Here is a 22,037-nt window from a genome sequence, read left to right on the forward strand (position 1 = left end):
TGGGATTCGATGTGGTGTCAAAATAATAAAATAACTACGACTCCGCCACTCTACCCACCGAACCACGGAGGCTACGTGGTGTTAGCTCCTTTTTCAAAAGAAATAATCTTCATAACCATGGTCCGTACCGCTTCGAACCTTAAGATAAGAGTTTTTCTGTTTAATTCTATATTTTCGTACGACATCTTAGTTACAGAAGCTAATTTATATTTGGCAGGCAATCTACACACTAGGTTTTAACCAATAAATGCAACATTTTAGTCCATTATCCAGTTCCTTGATCCAACTCCTCGACTTCCCTACTGAATTCCCTCCGCAATTGTGATCTGCTACTGAAAAAATCCCTAGAAATCATCGTTGCCAGTATACACAAAACCGAGCATAATTTTGTTTTTTGCTTATATTTTTATTATTTTACTATATTTTTTGGAAATATTTCATTAGATGGATTGCTTTCTATTATCTCCACATACTAATAACTGAATTTTACCCATAAACGTAAGGAAAATGGAATAAATGCGAAAAATCTTGAGTTACAGTATACGCGCAATTTTTTTTGCGCATGGGAGTACAGTAGAAATATTTATACAATATGGACCACCATATGTAATAAATTTGAATATGAGTTTTTCATTCGCACACTGTGTTTTAAATGTTGTAATTTAGGAATATTAATTAGTTACGAAACGTCACAGAATACTCATAATTCTTTTTCGTTTTGCTCCTATGACGGTAGATTCAGATGGGGTGGTCACTTCAGGATATATTCAAAACATCCATACTATCTCACTCCACTTAACCAAACACTAAAGTGAACCTGTTGTGCGTTTGGAAACAGATGCTAATGTGTTGACCAACAAGCAGCGGATCGAAAGAATTAACTATTCCATTATCTTATTTTTTCTTCCTTTTTTAAAACAGTTTGCAACATGAATCTGATCGTTACTTGTCAATTTCTTGCAAGGTGCCCACCAGAAGTAAGTGGATTCGAACATATGATGAAAACAAAGAACAGCCATAGCTAGTTAGTTTATCTGGACTGAACTATTAAAAATCTCACAATGTGGGAAGCCTTTAGTGGTACTAATCTTTTCATTCACTGGCTGGCAACAGAGAACAAAAAGCAATAAACAGTACCACTACTTGCTTTAGTTTTGGAAAAGTTTGTTTCAGTGGACAACAAGTGCGAAGTTAACATTTTTCACTCTGTTTAATGTGTTTACGCGTATCTAAGACGCCCTCAAATGTAAGACGAACCCCCAGTTTTTGAAGGAAAGATTGAAAAAAAAAAAAAAAAAAAAAAGATTGATTTTAGAGTATGAGAAAACAAATATTAATAAAGAAACATTGAACTTACTGCTGGAATTTACGTACATTCATGTGAATCTGCTGGTACATTTTTTTTCCTAATGTAATTACGGTATAACACTTGCTTGCGTCAATTTTATAGCAATCCATTATCGGTATCATATTATCATTATCAAACTCTGCTGTCGTAAATTCACAAGAATGATTCATCTCTTTCATTTGCCACTGGTTTGCGGGCTAATTTTTAAGGGTTTTTATTTTGCGTAAGAGGCACGATTTTAGTTCTGCATTCTGTTTGTACACACAAACTAGACATTCTTTACGGAATCGTCACCAACGAGATTAGCAATTTTTGGCAAAACTCCATCTAAGACGCACCTTGATTTGGAGGCAAAAAAATCGACACACAAAAAAGTGCGTCTTAGAATCGCATAAATACAATATTTATTCATTATTAAAGCAATAACAGTAGACAAAAAGTAATAAATAGTACCATTACGTGCTCTATTTTTGGAAATGTTACTTTCAGTGGACAACAAGTGGTAAAGTTAACAGGTTTCAGTGTATTTATTTATTTATTTATTTATTTATTTATTCTTTTGTTAGGATGCAAGAAGAGAGAGAAGAACGACATAGGGTGAAGCATTCAATAGGTTGGGAGCCTAAGAGAGTCCATTCTAATTCTTCCGGCGGTAGTGGGGGCGGAGGCGGCCCTTCGAAAGTTGTACCTGCAAATGACATGGGTAAGTGTTGAAACAGTAGTTTTTTTTTCTTTTTCTTTTTCTTTCTTCAGACACAATTCTAGCTTTCTTCAAGAACCATATCTGCATTCACTGCTGATCATATTGTGTCCAAGAGATTCCTCGTGGCTATTTGGTTGGCGTGCATGTCTTTGGCGCTGGAGGCCCGGGTTTGATTTCCGATGGGACTTCATAGGGTTCGGATTCCAAGTTAGGCTCTTTCATTTAGAATCACTCTTGAAATGGATGCTAAACTCTAGTCAAGCGGTTCTGAGCCATTGTGTTGCAACACATTTTTTTTTGCGTCACATAGTCCTTTAGGGTGTGTCGCGAAATTTTAGAATTTAAAAATCATGAAGGATTTAATAATAATTAGTTGATTTTAACTTTGAGACAGAGTTAACCAGTCAACTCCGGCGGCAACAATAATCCTCGTTACTGCATTGTCATTACATTGTAAAAACTTAAAGGGTTACATTATTATTATTATTATTATTATTATTATTATTATTATTATTATTATTATTATTATTATTATTATTATTACTACTACAACCTCTGACAAACTTCGGTGACTGATCCCGTAAATAGAAAGTAGATACAATATGAATGAAACTTACCTTACTGCCCGTCGAAGTAGTCCCCTCCCGCAGCTCTGCAACGCTGAGCACGGCTGTACATGTCCTAGAAATCTTTTTGAGAAGTCTTCTTTCGGGATGGTGCTCAGGAGCCTCGTCGCGTTTCGTTGGATGTTTGGAATATTGTCAAATCTCTCTCCTTTCAACGCGAGTTTGAGGTGTGGGAACAGGAAAAAGTCGGGAGGATTGAGATCTGACAAGTATGGTGGATGGTGAATTTACACCATCTCCTTTTGGGCCAGGAATTGTCTGACGATATTGGCTGTTTGAGGGCGAGCATTGTCGTGAACCAGAAATCGTGAATCTTGTTCTGAGTACTGGGGTCTCCTGAAACGTCTCAAAATTTCAACGTACATGGCAGCATTCAGTGTTGTTCCCTCAGGAAGATATTCCTTGTGGATTATGTCATTACTGCCAAAAAGGGTGAATAGCATAGTTTTGATGCATGATTTTTCTGCTTTGACGTTTTGTTTCCGGATCGTACCTAGGGTTGCCAACTGGCCGGTTTTTGACCGGCCTGGCCGGAAATATTGCTGTTATTTTGATTAAAGCCTGTGACCGGTACAAACTTCCTATTAGCCTCTTTATGACCAGTTTTTTCAAGTTTGTATCTAGTTCGAGACAATTTCATCTAGTTCAAAGTATACATTTAAAACGCAACTTTCATTCTATTAATCTAAAAGTTTCACCATTTATCAACGATTAATATATTTTGTTCATGTGTTTCGATAATTTTAGAGATGACAGAGACTGTATCAGAGAAATTTTGAAATTTACTTGTAAGGAATTATATACATTTATTGAGAGTGAAAAAGGACTTCTTAAAGCAATTTCCTGTAGTTGAAGTATAAGTTTAAAGAATAAATTTCATTTTCCAAATCCAAAATTGTCACGTAAAGATTAATATACTTTTGTTCATATGTCTCGATAATTTTAAGCAAGTGGCAGTTACTGGTAAATACAATAAAGTGATCAATGCCGATTTTAGTTTCTATTTATAGCACTATATAATTATCTGTAAAGGTTATTAGCGAATGTACTAGGGGTATGCAGAATACAGGTGTTAATGCACTTTTGTTTATGATAGTACATTTCCTTCTCATGGATGGGTTGAAACAGAGATACTTCACACTTAGACCTATATCAGAGGGAATTTTGAGGGGATGCCGGTTTTTTATTTTCCAGATTTGGCAACCCTAATCGTACCTCACACACCAGAATTCATCCTCAGCAACAACATAGTTCAAGAAATTTGGATTTTCATCCACCATAGCGATAAAATTCTGTGAGGCAAGAACACGTGCGTGCTTCTGGTCATCAGTCAAGTAATATGGCACGAGTCAACAACACGTTTTCCTTTTCCCTAAGTCATTAGTGAGGATAAGTTTCGCAGATTCACGGCTAATGTTCAGTTCCTCAACAATCATTCGCATAGTTAATCGGCGATCGTTCGTGATTAATAGTCACCTTTTCAATGTTTTCGTCTGTGCGGTAGCTTGACGACCTTCCGCTGCGGGGGTTATCAGAAAAACTATCCCGTCCTTCTCGTAAACACACTTCAAGGACACTGCTTGATCTTCATAAACTTGTACCAGCGTATCATAGGTTTCTTTCGGTGTCTTACCAAGCTTAAAACAAAACTTCAAATTGATCATTTGTTCGTTCGTTTTACTGTTATCAGTTTGGAACCGGACACACTAACACTCACTTGGTATAAGCGTTTTACACAGACCACAGTTGACTTACAACTGAAACACGGTGAAAGCTCCTTCGTGGCTAAGCGGTTAGCATGCGCGCCTTTGGCGCGGGAGACCCGGGTTCGATTCCCGGCGGGAGCTCATGTGGTTCGGATTCCACATTAATCAGTAGGTCCACGTCTCATATAGCCTCGCTGCTGAACGGGACGTTAAACTCAAAAATCAATCAATCAATCAATGAAACACGGTGGGCCCACAATGGCGGCACCTATCGCTACTCGTGTGCAGTGTTTCTTTGCGCCAGTGTTGCCGGGTCGAGTACCGACTTCATTCACCAAACTTCATTGTCAGAGATTGTATTATTATTATTATTATTATTATTATTATTATTATTATTATTAATATGATAATAATAATAATAATACAATGAAACCTCTGAATAACGGACACCAATGGGACATGAATTTTTGTCCGTTACCGAGAGGCTACAGAAATTTAATTTCTCATAACGGTAATTGTATGCTGTAATATACAGTAGATACATTGTGTATGAGCGTAAATCCGTAAAATTCAATATGAAAATACTCTATTTAGTACGTATTTGAATTACTGGGAGGGATGAAGGAGAAATTCATTTTTGTTAAATAATATTATTGCTGGGAGATGTGTTAATATATTCGTATACCGGTACTGCAAAAGATAATGCGTGTATGCTAATTTTCTTAAGTACATGTTACCACCTTGTAAAAAATCCATTAATTCACATAGAATCTACCGCCTATCAACTAATGAAGAATAATATGCCAAAGATGTTTGGATATATTTTCCTACATGAGAGGGGAAAGAGTTTTTCATTTAGATCTAATAAGAATAATTTCAAGTTCAGTTTGAAGCTGGTCTGCATGATGGTTCACCATGTCTAGACTCATGATAGATACACTTGTGGGGAAAAGACTTTTCTATCTACTGTAATATATCGCAGAACCGAGAATAATTCCTGTCCGTTATGAAGAGTTTATTGAAACGTTTGGGAGGGAAAAAGGGACTGTCCGTATCTGAGAGTGTCCGTAAAAGGGAGGGTTTTGTTCCGTAAGAGAACATATATTTTTGCCGGGACAAAAAATCTGTCCGTATTATAGAGGTGTCCGTTAAGGGAGGTTTCAAAGTAACATCAAACAAATGTATCGCGATGTCTTGAATGTGCAGAAAAGTGTGCCGTCAGTCAAAAAAGATTGAGAATCACTGCTCTAATCCAGTGATTCTCAACCTTTTTGATTGACGACACATTTTACTGAACGGGCCGCGGTGGCTCACAAGTAAGGGACCATATGGTTTTTGTCCGTATGGACCACGGTGTTTGTCCACCACAAAGTTCACTTGACGCGAGATAATAAGTTCGAACTAAGGACCCCATGCACCAGAGATGAATGCTCTACCACTGACAAGTAAGGGACCATATGGTTGTCGCGCAAATCAGATGCAGACATACGCCATCTGATTGAGCATGAAAAGATATGGAGAACACAGAAATTTAAGGTGCTAAGCAAGGGCCATAGGGAGCGGAGCAAGGAAAGAGGAAACATTGAATGTCGGCAAAATTGGAGAAAGTCAGGAATGTCGGGAAAAGTTAATTTCTTACAAACAAGGAAGGAAACTCAAGCAAAAGAAAGAAACTAAACATAACAAGGGCATCAAGGACGAAGAAAAATAATAATCAGGGTTGCCATCCGGACCGCAGTGTTGCCAGCTCTGCATAACATTGATATGGAAGATACAGCACAGTATAGCAATTCATGCACAAGGAAAAATATTAGTAACACAAAAGACAAATGAAAAGACTCTGTACACGTGCGTAAAAAGGTTTAACGTAGTCGTGAGTGTATATTACACCCGCGTGAATACAAATGGGGGAAAATAGAGAACAGTACGCACCATTTGTAGTTTAATTGCAGTTGACGTGAAGATCACTAATGAATGCGTGGTCAACACACAAACATTTCTCGCAGTGAGCACAGCGGATAAAAGCAAGCTGGTCACACGCGTCTCTGCAGCATTCCTCTGTGAGTCCTTTTTCAAAGCAATATACGGAAGGTGTTTCAAACTATCCAGGATGTTCATTGGAGTAGCCACATTTGAAAAACGCAAAGCGTATCATCTTTTGGAATCGCCTAGAGGAAAACTGATAATGAACAAATGACTGAAGGCGGAGAAAGTTCTCACGTTGCCACACATTAATACTGGAGAACACTAATGTATCTGTGATGAACGATCATCATCATCATCATGGAATGATGCTTCCAAACGCTTTCGTTTCTGTGTTATCATGTGTACCCCCTTCACTTTCATGTCTATATTTGTCCTCACTCATGTATATTATTCACTCACGACTATCGTTAAACCTTTTTACGCACGTGTACAGAGTCTTTTCAATTTTCTTTTGTGTTACTAATATTTTTCCTTGTGCATAATTGCTATACTGTGCTATATCTTCCATATCAATGTTATGCAGAGCTGGCAACACTGCGGTCCGGATGGCAACCCTGATTATTATCTTTCTTCGTCCTTGATGCCCTTGTTATGTTTAGTTTCTTCCTTTTGGTTGAGTTTCTTTCCCTGTTTGCAAGATATTAACTTTTCCCGTCATTCCTGACTTTCTTCAATTTTGCCGACATTCAATGTTTCCTCTTTCCTTGCTCCGCTCCCTATGGCCCTTAGCACCTCAAATTTCTGTGCTCTATATATCTTTTCATGCTCAATCAGATGGCGTATGTCTGCATCTGATTTGCGCGACAACCATATGGTCCCTTACTTGTCAGTGGTAGAGCATTCATCTCTGGTGCATGGGGTCCTTAGTTCGATCTTATTATCTCGCGTCAAGTGAACTTTGTGGTGGACAAACACCGTGTGCGTGGGTTTTGTCGGAGTTCTGTTTTCTCTCACTTCTCTTGATTCTACCATTCCATTCATTTCTCATCATCATCGTCTCCAACGTAGCTGGCATAAGCATGAGACGTAAAACTTAATTTCCTTTCTAATCAACTAACCGATATTGTGGCCAAACAGTTTGATTTTCATTCTGATCTAGTGAGTTATTTAACCCTTTGGGGATCCCATGGTACAATTTGTACCATACGGGGTGTTTCATGGTACATTGCGTTATAACTCTCCTATTTGAGCTTTTTCGTATTTTTTTTTTCCAAGTCCAGAGGCATTGTAGAAGACCTTACGTATGGTTTCACACCTTCCTGCGTCGAGACATAGGAGGTGATGACGTCATAATTCTAAAATATATATTTTCTTTTAATATTGCGGGGCCGGTCTATGTTCATTATTTTTGGCGGGCTTATTTTTGCACGTAGAAGGTTGAAATTTTGCACAAACATTCAGTCCACCAAGTAGTATTTACCAGATTTTTTTTTTTTTTTTTTTTTAGATTTCTGCGTTAAAACAGGGGGGATCCAGAGGGGCTGAAAAAAGGGATATTTTACCAAAAAATCCCTTTCTTCGCTACTTTCCCGCCTTAGATACATTATGGAGACAAGTGAATGGTACCGCCTGAAAGGCAGTTCTATTCTGAAGACAATGATGTGCGACACATGACCCTAGGGTAATTAGGGAAGTGTCAGGGAATTTTTATCAAAATATACTTCTGTATAGGGGAATTTTGGACATTTTCGGTATTATGTTTTGCGGGCTTATTTTTGCACCTAGAAGATTGAAATTGTGCATAAACATTCAGGCCACCTAGTAGTATTTATCAGATTTTTTTCAGATCTCTGCGTTAAAACAGGGGCGATCCAGAGGGACTAAAAGTTGAAAAAAAGGATATTTAGATCCAAAAAATTCCTTTTCTCGGGATTTTCCCGCCTTAGATACATGATGGAGACACGTGAGTCATACCGCCTGAAAGGCAGCTCTAAGCTGAAGAGAATGATGGGCGAAACATGACCCTAGGGTAATTAGGGATGTCTCAGGATTTTTTTTTTTTACCTGAGATCATGGTGTTTTACGGTAATTTGGGGCATGGTGAGAATTCCTGATAAAATTTCTCCCGCCCTTAGTATTGAAGATAGAAACTTGAAATTTGGCACACGCATTCAGTATACCAAGTACTATGTATCAGATATTTTTAGATGGCTACGTTCACACAGGGCCGCTCCAGAGGGGCCCAAAGTGCGAGAAAAAAAATTCCCTCCGAAATTTTCCCTTTGACATTTTTTCCGCTCCTGGTATATGGTATGAGCATGCAAGTGGTACCATTTGAAAGCCAGCTCCATTCTGAAGAGAATGAGGTATGAACCATGATCCTAGGATAAATAGTGACGATGCAGTAGCTGCTTGACTGAAAGTCTAAAAAATAGCCCAAAAAGCCGGATACCGGATTAAGGGTCTTCAGTACAGCGAAATTAAATTACCGCTAATTTTAGAATTTTTCTGTAATATCTTCAAAACAAATAAAAATATTCGAAGAGCAGAAACGTAGTGAACTAGACAATATGATTTTGCATGTGATACCTTTATCACAATTCATCTATCTGCTTTTCCTATGCCGCTATTTACAGAACCCGCAAAAAATGCTAAATCTATCTACAGTTGCAAATCGAAAGCAGATAGATGAGTTGTGACAACGGTATCACATGCAAAATCGTATTGTCTAGTTCACTACGTTTCTACTTTTAGAATCTTTTTATTTGTTTTGAAGATATTACAGAAAAAATCTAAAATTAGCAATGGATAAGAAAGGATTATTTGAAATACGTATCATGCGGGGGTAGAACCTATAATCAAACAATTTTCTTGTGACCTAGGCGCCGCAGTAATACATACCCAATTTGATACAAAAGCCTACATGTTTTGACTTCAAATTATAGTTACTGATATAAATTAAATGAAAATATCATCAAAATTAAGTATTTTTGAGGCTCAAGGTAAATGAAAATGAATTCATTCTAGTTTATTCTTAATACGTGCAAGCACAAAAAATTAGAACCAATGGCAGGTAAAACTTGGAAATACTAACTTCAAGAAACAGGCGCCTGATTTGTATATCCATTCGTCATGTTGACCTGGCGTCCGCGAATTTTTAATTCCTTCATAGAACCATTGTTCTACCTTGTAGGACAGTTTTCTAAGGAAATTTTCATGCAAAGTTATGTTGGGAAATATCTGTTTCTTGAGTTTCCTGTATCTTCCAGCTGTATATACAATTATACTCCCATGTACGGAGCGGCCAAGATAAAAGATACTGAACGTGAAATTTGTAACTTTCTGAGTATTATTTCTTAACGTTAGTGTGGTGCTCGAGCTCTTAACGTTAGTGCGGTGCTCGAGCGGGGTCACGTAATGTCTAGTGGCTGTTAGTGATCAGTGCTGTGTTGTCAGTAGTCAGTTTGAAGCTTGTGTTTAAATACAGTTCTGCAGAATGCCTTTCTTAATCGTACAAAGAATATTGTTGAAACTTATTTTGCATGTAAATCGTTAGAGAGGTTAAATGAAAGGTTCACAATAAAATATCTAAAGACAGCTTCTGCAAAAAGTGTGTGAAAATTGATCACTACATTTAGAGCAACAGGTTCAGTAGCTAACGCCAAACGTAACCGTGCGAAGACAGTTTGTTCGTCGGAAAGCATGAAACGTTTTCAAGAGACTATGGTAAGAAGTCCCAGGGAATCAGCTAAACGTCTCTCCTCCCAACTAAACATTAAACGAACGTCATGCCAAAACATGCTGTAGCAGTTACGTATGCGAGCGTACAAAGTAAGGGTCATGCAAACATCACAACCTGCGGATTACGCACAACAATAACACTGTTGCGAATTGTTACTTACGTATATCGCCGATGGTATCTGGATCCAAATCTTTACTTGATGGCAGACGAAGCATGGTTTCACTTTAGCGGGGATGTGAACTCTCAAAACATACGCTATTGGGCAACAGACATCCAAGGAACACTTTGAGATGCCTCTTCATGATTTGAAAATAGGCATTTGGTATGTAGTTTCAGGCTAACTGATTTGTAGGCCCATTTTCTGTAATAACAACGTGAACGCTCAAGTGTATGTAACGGAATTGTTGCAACCATTCAAAATACAACTCACGGAGGGAGAACTAGAGTATGTGTTTTTCCAGCAAAATGACGCTACGGCGCATACTTCACGGTCGTCAATGTTACATGTCCACGAAACTTTCGGAGAAGAACGTACAGTTTCCGGAGGTTTATGACCTCCCAGATCCGCAGGTTTATGATCCGTATACCTGTGATTTTTATTTGTGGGGGAAATTTAAAGGGTAAAGTCTGCAGTAACAACCCACATACAATTGAAGAGTTGAAAACAAACATTCGCAATGCGATTGCGGAAATCACACCAATTGAATTGGCAAATGTTTCCAGAAACATGTTGAGACGTGCTGAGTTGTGTATCGAAGTTGATTGTGAACATTTCCAGCACCACCTGTGAACTATTGACCTATTGAATGTTCAATACATTACTTCATAATAATAATAATTATAATATGTAATAATAATAATTAACTATTCTGAATTAGGACCTCTTTTATCTTGACCACCCTATGTAAATAAAATTAAATATACTTGTAACAACGCGGTTTTACATAGCAAAGAATCAATTAACTGTGTTATTGAAGGTTTCTTCCACTTACTACTGCTCGTTTCAGTATTACTAGAATGCGAGTGCTTTATATGTATTTTTTTTCTTCCTTGTCTTTCAGATGATTCAAAATACGGTTCCTATGATACGGGTGACCCAACAACAACAAATCTCTATTTAGGAAATTTGAATCCAAAGGTTAGTATAGTTTTCGTTGCTCTTAATATCTTTTGCAGGCATTTACTCATAATTTCATTCCGGATAAACTGACCCGACCCCAAGGTGAGTTTTTTTTTTTTTTTCTGGAACGAATTGTATTTATTTATTTATTTTTAAATGTCTCTTACAGCTGTTTCCTGTAGTTTAATAGAACATCAAAGGCACAGGGATTTGGATGATGTACTGTCAGATATGGCACAACTTGACATCATAGATTAGTATTGTTTGTATTATTCATGAAAATATTTTTGCACTCTGAAGAACACCATCGAACATAACGTATTCTGTCGACACTGAAATGTATATCCTTAGAATAGGATGATGATAGTTATACTAATTTACTCCATATCACAGGTAGTAGGATGGAATATATATATATATAGGGTATACCAAAAGTCTGGGACCACAGGCCAACTCCGTTACAAAAGAAAAGTGGGGAGAGAAAGAAGTTGGAAATATGTGCTCTCCAGTCTAAAAGGGTGGGATTTTTCCAATTGCATCAGCTGTTTGGGTTCCATACTGGTAAGTGGTCTTTATGTTAAATGAAAAAGCAACATTCCTAGTTCACCAGGCTGTTTTGTTGGGCCTTCACAATATTAACAATGCAATATTGTTGGTAAATTAATTCAAAATGTTCTCGGTTCCCTCATTTATCAATCAGTGTTGCCAGATCTGAAGATTAAAAAGTAGCGAGATTTTGCTCCAAAAGTAGCGGGCTTGAACGATTTGTAGCCCAAACATAAAAATGAATTATTTTGCTGCTATTAACTTTTATTAATCATGTATATATATGGAAACTCCTGAAGTTGGAAGCATGTCAGATGTCTGGGTTGGCAAGGGTCAGGCAGCGAACGCAGTTTGCAGTAGTGTGTTAGGGCAAACTTTATACTACGTCAGAGACAGTGAAACTGCAGTGCGTAATAAACTGGACACATGGTGATAGTATAAAATGGGCGACCTTTTCGATTTTCAAGGAGACATATTTGTTTAAGTCCGTTTTGTGGGCTCTGAAATACACTTTACAAAGTTTACAGTGCGGTTTTTCACTGTTATTTCTTATTTTTTTAGTTCACTTGCTAAATTCTTTTGTTCAGGAGCCATTTTGGATTTTTTAAAAACTCCACTTCCTCATTATATTAACATGGATAATACAATACTGGTAACACAATTAAAGGCGCTGTTCATGTTTACATAGCTCAGTACAACTATTAGGCCTAGACATTAACTGAGACAGCAACAGGGTCAGTAACATTGCAACAGCGGAAACTCAACAAATGTCTGGCGTTGTCCGTTTTGGAGGTTAAAAAGTACTAAAATAGGAATTAAACTAGTATCGAACATGTTGGTTTTAGTAAACCTATTGTACATTGTGAATAAAATACCGAAAAAATCAAAATTTTATTATATTATATAAAATTAACAACTTGTGATTTCATATATGCAAATAAGAAAGTAGTGCATTCTTAAGAGTGAAAGCCTGAAGAGAATTAAAGGTAGTCCGATAAGTAGCGTGTCGCCCAATTTGAAATTTTGGTAGCGAGGACACGTAGAAAATCGCCCAATCTGGCAACACTCTTAACATTGTGCACGTTCCCCGTGTCATTTCTGTATGCCCTTACGTTTCACTCTGACAACCTGTTGAACTGGAAACGTAGCTTTTCCACTATATATATATAAAACTTTCCAGCATCTTTCCTGTCTTTCCACTTTTTCGTTTTTTTACTTATGAGGAAGTTGACCTATGGCTCCGGACTTTTGATACACCCGGTATTTTTTTTTTCTGTTGTAATATTGTGTCAAGAGTGATTCCGACGTATGTGACAGTAATGAAATAACAGTTTCCAGTAGACTTCGAAGCTGATTATGTGTAAATATTTGATCCATTTCCTCCTGTTTCACGCAATTTCGGATTAATGAGTTATGAAAATTTCAATATAGGCTACTTTTATTGATGAAATTAGTTTTAGTAGTACAAACATATAGCACAAATATATAAAGTTGTATATCCTTAGGATATAGGAATTTTTAAAAGAAATAAATGAGAAAGAAAAACTTGGATTATATCACAGATGTTGAAGCCTTAGTTATTATCAGTAAACAGATCACAAATGTTTTTTTATGTATAATGTGTAAAGGTGTCATTTATGAATTACTTGTCAAAGTTTCAAACAATGGGACAGAAAAGGACGGTATTGCTAAAGTTATATGTTTTTGCTAGCTTTCTGATTTCCAGAAAGTAAGCTGCATTTCAAAAGACCACTGTGACTTCTAGTTTCTTATGTTATAAGATGCCAAAGTGCATCTTCTCTCTTTGTCGTTAATTATACAGCCAGTCTCAAGTAATATAATCTTTAGTTCATAGTGGTTTGGTGTGTGTTACTCAGAACCAAAGATGAACTTAAAGGAAAACATCGGATTTTCAAAGGGAGAATCACTATAACTATATGTTGAGATCGAGGGAGTACCTTTCTCTCATGAAGGGAATACCGAAAAAATCACTTACTTCGGTGATAAATTATGATCATGGTTGCATCGCAGCGATGCAATTTTTCGTTTGCGTCTCAGTTCTGTGATTTTGTGTAGCAGCAGAAAAGTTACCTGTGTATTTCATCGAGTTCAGTACTGTAATTATCTGCTTTGGTGGTTTTACCTCGCTTAAAGAGGACATGACGATTGATTCCCACGATAGACCACTATACCAGCAATACAGTCATCTGTTGGTAGAGAGGTGATTTAGGTCTTAATGGTTGAGCTGTTGTTGGTCACAATCCAGCCATTGTCTTGACTGTTTTATCTGTTTTTCATCTGAAGAGAGAATTCTATGAAAGAAACTTACCCGGTTATTCCTTACACTTAGATAACTGTGCAATAATTATTGACCTCACTCATGAGTCTGAACTTTTTCCAGTTGCACGGAGGGTCTGCTTCCACGGTGTACCTCAGGTGTCTCGTTCAATCAAATTGGTTGGTTCTCACGGAGCTGATTTTGAAATGCTGTGTCAGCGGAACGAAATATTACAAACCAGCGGTGAATGGTGCGTTCATCACTATTCCTGGCCCAGATGCACTGTTTTTTGACCTGCTGTACAGAATGCCCCAGTTTGAATTTGTGACAGCTCTGTTCAACAACGCGTTGTTTCCTCACTGACTGAGTATTTCTACCTGTTCGTTGGACGTGACGTTAGTCTACTGGTTCCCAACATTTTTACCAGCCCCCCCCCCTTCCCCTTCGTAAACCCTTCATACGTCAAGTTTCTCTTCTTACCGCTCGTTGATCATACCCCTCCTGCGATTTCAATTGTAAAATCTTCAATAATAATAATAATTTCTTATTTCCAGCAAGATTTGTGCATACTATTCCGGTGTAAGATTTTTACCACCTTTGTTCTTAATGAATCGTAGTGCTTATTCAATGGTTAATTTATACTTCTACGGTATTTAATCTAACGCTCCTTGTTACAATATTCGTAATTGTAATTAAAAATGTAGTTTATTTCTGCCAGTAGCTTCCTTACTGGCTTTTCCCTCCCCCCCCCCTTCCCAGGTTAGGAAGCATAACCTTAATTCATCCCTGTGTTGTGTTGCTGAGATGAGTTTCCCAGCAGATGTTTACCTAATAGAAGCTAGGGCAAAGGGGAAGATGTTGATTGCCAGTATGAACTTTGCTACTTTTACATCAACGGAGAAGTTAATGAGAGAGAGAGAGTACCTAATTGAGGGCCGCGGTGGCTCAATGGTAGAGCGGTGGCTGGGGTCCTTGGTTCGATCCCAGCTCGCGCCAAGTGAGCTTTGTGGTGGATAAACACCGTGTGCGTAGGTTTTCTCGCGGTTCTGACGTTTCCTCCTACTTTCTTCATTCAACCATTTTATTCATTTCCCATCATCACTGTCCCCTTTAGCCTAGCCGTCATAATCATAGGACGTAAAACTTAATTTCATTTTTTACCGTAGCTAATTGGAACTTTTGAACCAGTTAAATTGGAATTATGGCGTAATACTGACTGAGGTTTACGTGTGTTCCACATTCATTTGTGAACTGTTTACTGCTTACGTGTATATGTACTTTTTTTTTAAAAAAAAAAAAAAAAAAAAAATTATTAGTAACGCTTACGCAAATAAAAGATTCATATAGTGAAGTAATACGTATTTATTTCACTTCCAATGTAATTATATAATGCTTTGTGAGGTTTTAGTTATGTTTGAAATGTACGTTGACTTCTTCAGTTGGCATTTTGAAGGATTTTGTATGTCGATGTCATGTCTTCTTCATCAGACAGTTGAAATCTTAATATGAAGACTGATGAAGCCACTGAAAGCGCTATAGGCAGGGCTTGAAAAATCCCCTCGCCTGCTCGCGTGTTTTTTTAACATTTGGCAAGTAAAGTCCGATCAATCAAAAATGTGTTTTATTCCACATAACGAACGAAAAATGTAAGAGAGCGAACTGGCTAAGGATAGTTTAAGCGAGTGATACACATTCAAAGCCACTTCAAAAATCTCTTGTTTTCCCGAACTTCTGCAGAAGACAGTGCGACACACAGTCAGGTTTCCTTTGCTTTCAAAACTGTTAAGTATAATATTTGTTCAGCCAGTTTCATCAGTTGTGAAAAAGGTTTTCAGCAACATGAATTTAATCAAAACGAAACCACGTTCATCACTAGAAACTTCTAATTTGGATTTGCTGATGCTCATAAATCTAAATGGACGTCACCTTGTATTATTTGACCTAAAACAGTCTATCGATCACTGGTATTTCAAAAGCAGTGGCCATCATATAGCTGGACATATCCACATGAAGCTAAAGAATAAATAGCACGTGTCTCTTTTTCTTATTTGTGAGAGACATGCCAATAAACAAAAAATATATGTTTACTATGTCGTAAAGTTTTTTTTTGTTTATTTGTGTAAACACTATGACTGCAAAATAGTCTGGCTAATAGATTTTTTGGCTGGCTGGTACTTGCAAGCAAGATTTTTCAAGCCTTGGCTATGGGAAATAATTTTCAAACGGCTAAATTCTCACGAAGACGTATTTAAATAGTCCAACAAACAAACAAACAAACAAAAAATCTTTCAAAGACATTTAATAATTAGGAAATAAGTGTGACTTTTAACAAAATAACACTTTTATGTGCATATTATAGATTACAGAACAACAATTGATGGAAGTTTTTGGCAAATATGGTCCTTTAGCAAGCATCAAAATTATGTGGCCTCGTTCGGATGAAGAAAAGGCCAGAGGCCGAAATTGTGGATTTGTCGCCTTTATGAATCGGAAGGATGGGGAAAGAGCTCTCAAGTCTCTGAACGGTTAGTGAGCTATATATATTTGTATTGTCAACTTTTTTTTGGTATATTCCAGATGTATCGTGGCACAGGATTGGATAGATATCAGAAATTCGTTGCGGTGAAATCAGCACTTATATTTATGCTCTATAGAGCGTATGGACAGCTGATATTTTTAATGGATAGATGTGCACAATTTGATACAAACGACAAAATCTGCGTTGTGTTTACTGCACTTCAGTAAAGTATTTTAGTGTAGTTGACTTTATTCACTTTCATGGAATAGAATATTCACATATTTTCACTTCTAAAGTTAAGAAATCTAGTTATACTTCACGTAACTTTAATTTAATTAATTGTTTTCTGTGTATATAGACTTCTTAGCAGTTTCTTTCTTCTTAACGCATCACAATTAGAAGAGTATTCTTAAAATATTAACGCTGGATTCAGGCTTAATGTTTGTGAATCTTTTCCTCACACAAATGAATTCTCTTGTATCCACATCGGCGTTTTGTCTGTCCCAAAAAGTAAGAAGAAAGAACACTGGGAATCATTCATACTCTGATCATCGACTCGTCATACCGAAACCCGTCTGTATTTGTCAGCCATTGATCGAATTATATTGGAATTTCACGACAGCCAGCTTTTACCTTGGCAGAATCCAGGATAGTAACTATACTTGTACAGAAATATTCCTAAGTCTAGCGCACAAGCTTACTCACAAAGATACAAATTGATCTCTATGAGTAAATATTTTATATTGTATATTAACTTAATTCTTTTAGTTTATCGCCCACTAATTGTATAATACGCTCTGCCATAAATTAGCATTAACTCTCTACCACTATGAAGCTATGAGCTACCATTCTTTCACTAAAATATAAAACTTTTAGTTTACAGCTTGGCATGGTAATTTACATTATAATTTTAAGTTAGTATACAACATATTATAATACAATAATATAATATTTTTAAAGTGTGTTTGGAATATTTTATGCCGATATTTTATTTTTCTATTAAAGTCAAAAAAATGGTCGTATTACGAGAGAGTATCGTAAAGTTTTTATCATCATAGTGAAAAAATCAGGATACAGGGATTGTTGTGATTTGTAGTTGCGTTAATCCCTCTCTATGTAGTCACCATCCAGATTTATACATTTCTCCCAGCGTACCTTCACTTTACGAATACCGTCATTGTAGAAGTCTGCACATTGTGCTTTAAACCACTCTTCTATCTCATGAATGACGTCATCTCTGTTGTCAAAATGGCGACCACACAATGGATTCTTCATTTAGGGAAACAAGAAAAAGTCACTGAATGTAAGGTCGAGAGAATAAGGCGGATGCTGCAATACCTGAAAGCCACACATCTTTGCCTTGTCGACAGCAACTTAAGTTAATGCCGTGCTTGCTTCTGAAAAGGTGTCAGCAAACAAGGAACCAGTGCGTAGATACCTTGGACATGTGGAGTTCGTCATGGATAATTTTTGCACACACTACCATAACTGATACCAGTTTCATTCATAATCGTTTGAACAGTTATACATTTGTCTTCGAGAATTAGACACTTTTTTCACAGTGGCCGCATTGTCCGTCAGGGATGATCTTCCAGGTCTTGGGTCGGCTGTGAGGGACATAATGATCCGTTTGGAATTTCCTTTTCCACTTTACAATGGTGCCATAAGTTGGACAATTATCGCCATACACAGCTTTCATCTCGTCATTAATTTGTCTGGCATTGTTACCCTTCAAAAGCAGCAACTTTATCACACTGCGAGCCGCAGTCTTATCCATCTTGCACTTTGGTCACTTTTGGCATACCCTGTAAAAAAAAAACAACAATCATTAGGAGCTAATTTCCTTAACATCATGCACATAATAACTCTGACAAAAATTCGTCATCATATCAAAATAACTTCCTAGTGATAATTAAAACTCTACGATACCCCTCGTATATTGGATGTTACTATATTCGAGCTAATACCGTAGTTTCTTTGGAAAATGATAAACTACCACACAGATTTGCAGAATGCGTGTAACAGTTTGTAGACAACATGCGTCGTGCAAGGAAGACTGGATACTACTCAATGATGGATAGGAGAAAAGGCAGGACATCATCGATGCATTGAACTAGTTCGGAAGGAGATAAACCATGCAACTTCAACCAAAGTCTTCCGATTAGAATAAGTCATCCTGAGCTATTTGCCAGGTCCGCTGCATTCCGCTTTCTTGCCCTCATGCGAACAAAAGTTCAGCTGCGGGGACATTAATGAATTACAGACCGCTTTCTGGGTTTGAATACAATCATACCAATGGCGCAACTGTGATCAATCTAGATACAGAGAAGGAAATGGGTATTCGTAACATCCGTAGTAGTACTCAATGATATGTAAGTCGTATAGTATTTCTTATAAATAACTAGCTTAATTTGAAAGAAAATTTCAAGTAAATTACACTTGGTGAATAGAATTAATTTATTAAATACACATAAAATACCAGGGGATTAAATCACAATCGAATGTATAGAATTCACACAGAAGCCATGTCAAATAGCGTGGAAAAAGCCACAACGAAATAACTTGAGTTTTCAGTGTTATTATTTTTTTTATAAATATATACCTGGATTATTTTACAAAGGTAGCCATATTGTGTGTCCAAATTTCCTGAAGTTTAATTTCCTTTTTTTCTTTTCTTTTTTTAATGATAAATATCAATCTACCAGTATGTAGTGCTAAATCATGTCCTTTAACGTGTAAAATTTGGACAAACAATATTGTGTTCTGTCCTTCAATGTTCGGAAAACCCTGATATTTTATTTTAGAGAAATCGTTTGCTCCCTGATTTCTATCCTTAGATGAAATTCAGTCACCAATAATTACCATGAAAGCTATTATACATCAATGATATTAAAGGCTTTAGAGTTTAATATTACGCTTCATCATACTTACTTTTTACATACCCAAGTGCCTTCATATATTGATATCTCCCGAAACAATATATATTTATGGCAAAATGTTTCTGTTCTCAACCATTTGAAACAGAAAATTAGTACTGAATATGTTAGTATTTTACATAGATGAAGGAACACCACGGGAAGGAAAAATATTCGAAATAATTTCTGTTGAAAGAAAACACAAAATTAAACCAAGGGTTTAGGTAATATGTAATAAGCAAGATGACAGCACTAAAATCCCATTGGTAGTTGGGAGAGTTGATCAGAAATAAGTTACAAAGCCTGTAGTGAAACGTGTATATAACCCAATACAGCCAACAGGTAATACATACATTATCAGGGTGTCTATCGGTTATGAAAAAGTCACGAAATCAGAAAACGGTCATGAAGTCACAAAATTTAGCTTTTGGGTCACGATTTTTTTTATTTATCTGTACAAATATAAGTACAGACTGGAAAATGTTCTATAAAACATCAAACTTCACTGCCAAAAGTGTTTATGGTCGCCTTTAGACGCTACCAAATCGCAAGCAAAGCACGCTTCTATCGCATGCATGGAAATTTGGCCTAATTCGCACCCAAATTAACTCTTGAGAATGTTACGAAATTTTATGGTTTGGTAAAGAAAAGGTAACGAGAAAGTCACGAAATTTCATTTTGAAATTTTGTAGACACCCTGATTATGTTATTTTTCGACATAGTCTTCATACCAATTGAGACATTTATCGCATCGTGAGATGAGTTTGAAGATCCTCTCCTGGTAAAAATCCTGACCTTGCGTGATCAGCCACGTTGTCACGAAGTGTTTCACCTCCTTGTCTGAAGCGAAGCGATGGAGTGTTTAATCTCCTAGGTGCTCTTTTAAGTACGGGAACAGGTGAGAGTCACTTGGACCGAGGTCCGGGCTGTAGGGAGGATGGCCGATGATGTCCTAGCAAAACTGTTCAAATTTATTAATGCCGTGCGGGGTTGCCACTGCGCTCTTCGTCGGTGACATTTTCTCTATCAGCTGCAAACTTCCGACATTATTCTGCTACATCTTGACGGGACATTAGAGTCTTTCCGTAAACCTCTACCAGCTGCCAGTGAATTTTAGTCGCGGTTACATGTTTCGCCCACAGATATCGAATAACTTAGCAGACTTCTTCGCGAGACCAGTTTCCCAAACGAGTTGCCATTTGTGTTTACCTACAACTAGCACCGTAGTTGATGAATGGCTGAAACTCGGCACAGTTGCCAACTCCATGTATTAAAATTACCGCACACCCCTCACTCCTCTATAACAGACTAAATTCCAGAAATGTCGGCCTTGTAACCGTTATCTGATCCTTTCTCGTATAGTGTGATGACTTGATTTTCTGTCATGGAGCATTGCAGTTGTTCACATCTCAGTTTGAGCTGTAAGTTTTGTCATATAGATAGTATTCTGGAGACAAAGGACTTAAATACAAAGCACTCAATTTTAGCTGTGTATAAGGATCACGGTGACTGAGTGGGAAAGCGCTCACGGTGCGTAGGGTCTCTGAGTCGATCCTAGCTCACCCCAAGTGGGCTTTTCGGTGGACGAACACCGTGTGCGTGGATTTTCTCAACAGTTTTCCCGTTTCCTCCAGGTTTCTTCATTCCACCATTTCATCTATTATCATCATCACCGTCTCCCTCCAACTCTGTGGATAATCGCGACCTAAAACTAGAAATTTCGCTTTTATTCTTCAGTGTACACTTAACACATTTCTGAAGATCAGCATATACCATCATATCCTTCGTATTTTATTCGTATATCTATTTTTCAACTTTAGTTATTTTTGAATAAGGTTGACGACTGCAACTGAAATATACGAAGGGGAGTTCGAAAGTAAGTTTCCCCAGGCGACTGTGGACAGAGGTGGCTATGCAAGTCCAAAAATAGCGTATGATATTAAAGATCAGACTTACCATTATTTTTCCACGTAAGTACCACGTACAGTGAGACATTTGTCATACCGGTCTATAAGCTTCAAAAACCCTTCCAGGAAAAATCCAGGGCTCTGCATACGGAAGAAGCGTTGAACAGCTTTCTGTGACTTCAGGGTTGCTTCTAAAGCGCCTGCCGCCGAGAGTCATTTTCAAACACATGGAAGTCACTGGGTACGAGATCAGGACTGTATGGCGGATGGGCAAGGCGCTCCCACTCAAGAGTTGCAATGGTTTTCGTTGCCGTCGCTGTGTGTGGTCTCGCATTGTCATCCAACAACCAGAACACCAGATGTAACTTCCGCGAGGCGGTTATGGATTTCTACTCCCGACACCTCACATGCTCATTCATAGCTGACAACCGCTCGCACAGCGTTAAAACGCGTTCATTCAGCACGGCGTTAAAACGCGCCTTCTCTTCATAGTTACCAGGCTCAGACTGAGAGACTCGTCTCCGCTTTGGGCAGGCACTGCGACGGCGCCATCTGCAGAATCGCAGGCGAACGACACCCACTTGTCTGTGTGTGTGATGAGCGTTCAACTGCTGTCTTTATTTCCTCCCATTGCTGTTCGCTTTCGAGGGGAAAACGAGAGGGGAAACTTATTTTCGGACTCTCCTCGTAGAATTACAAAAT

The 22,037-nt window shown here is 37.6% G+C and overlaps 1 protein-coding gene across 1 annotated transcript in view; it reads left to right on the forward strand.

Annotated features, from left to right (window-relative positions):
• Positions 1-22,037, forward strand: part of LOC145684375 (U2 snRNP-associated SURP motif-containing protein) — a 108,766-nt gene that overhangs the window by 21,450 nt on the left and 65,279 nt on the right. The window contains exons 5-7 of the mRNA XM_081756621.1: positions 1,915-2,051; positions 11,113-11,189; positions 16,355-16,520. Of these exons, the coding sequence (XP_081612747.1) occupies positions 1,915-2,051; positions 11,113-11,189; positions 16,355-16,520 (380 nt within the window). The remainder of the gene's footprint in view (positions 1-1,914; positions 2,052-11,112; positions 11,190-16,354; positions 16,521-22,037) is intronic.

This window comes from Thermobia domestica, chromosome 4 (assembly GCF_964235325.1).
Source record: "Thermobia domestica chromosome 4, izTheDome1.hap1.1, whole genome shotgun sequence".
In the NCBI taxonomy this organism is placed as follows: domain Eukaryota; kingdom Metazoa; phylum Arthropoda; class Insecta; order Zygentoma; family Lepismatidae; genus Thermobia; species Thermobia domestica.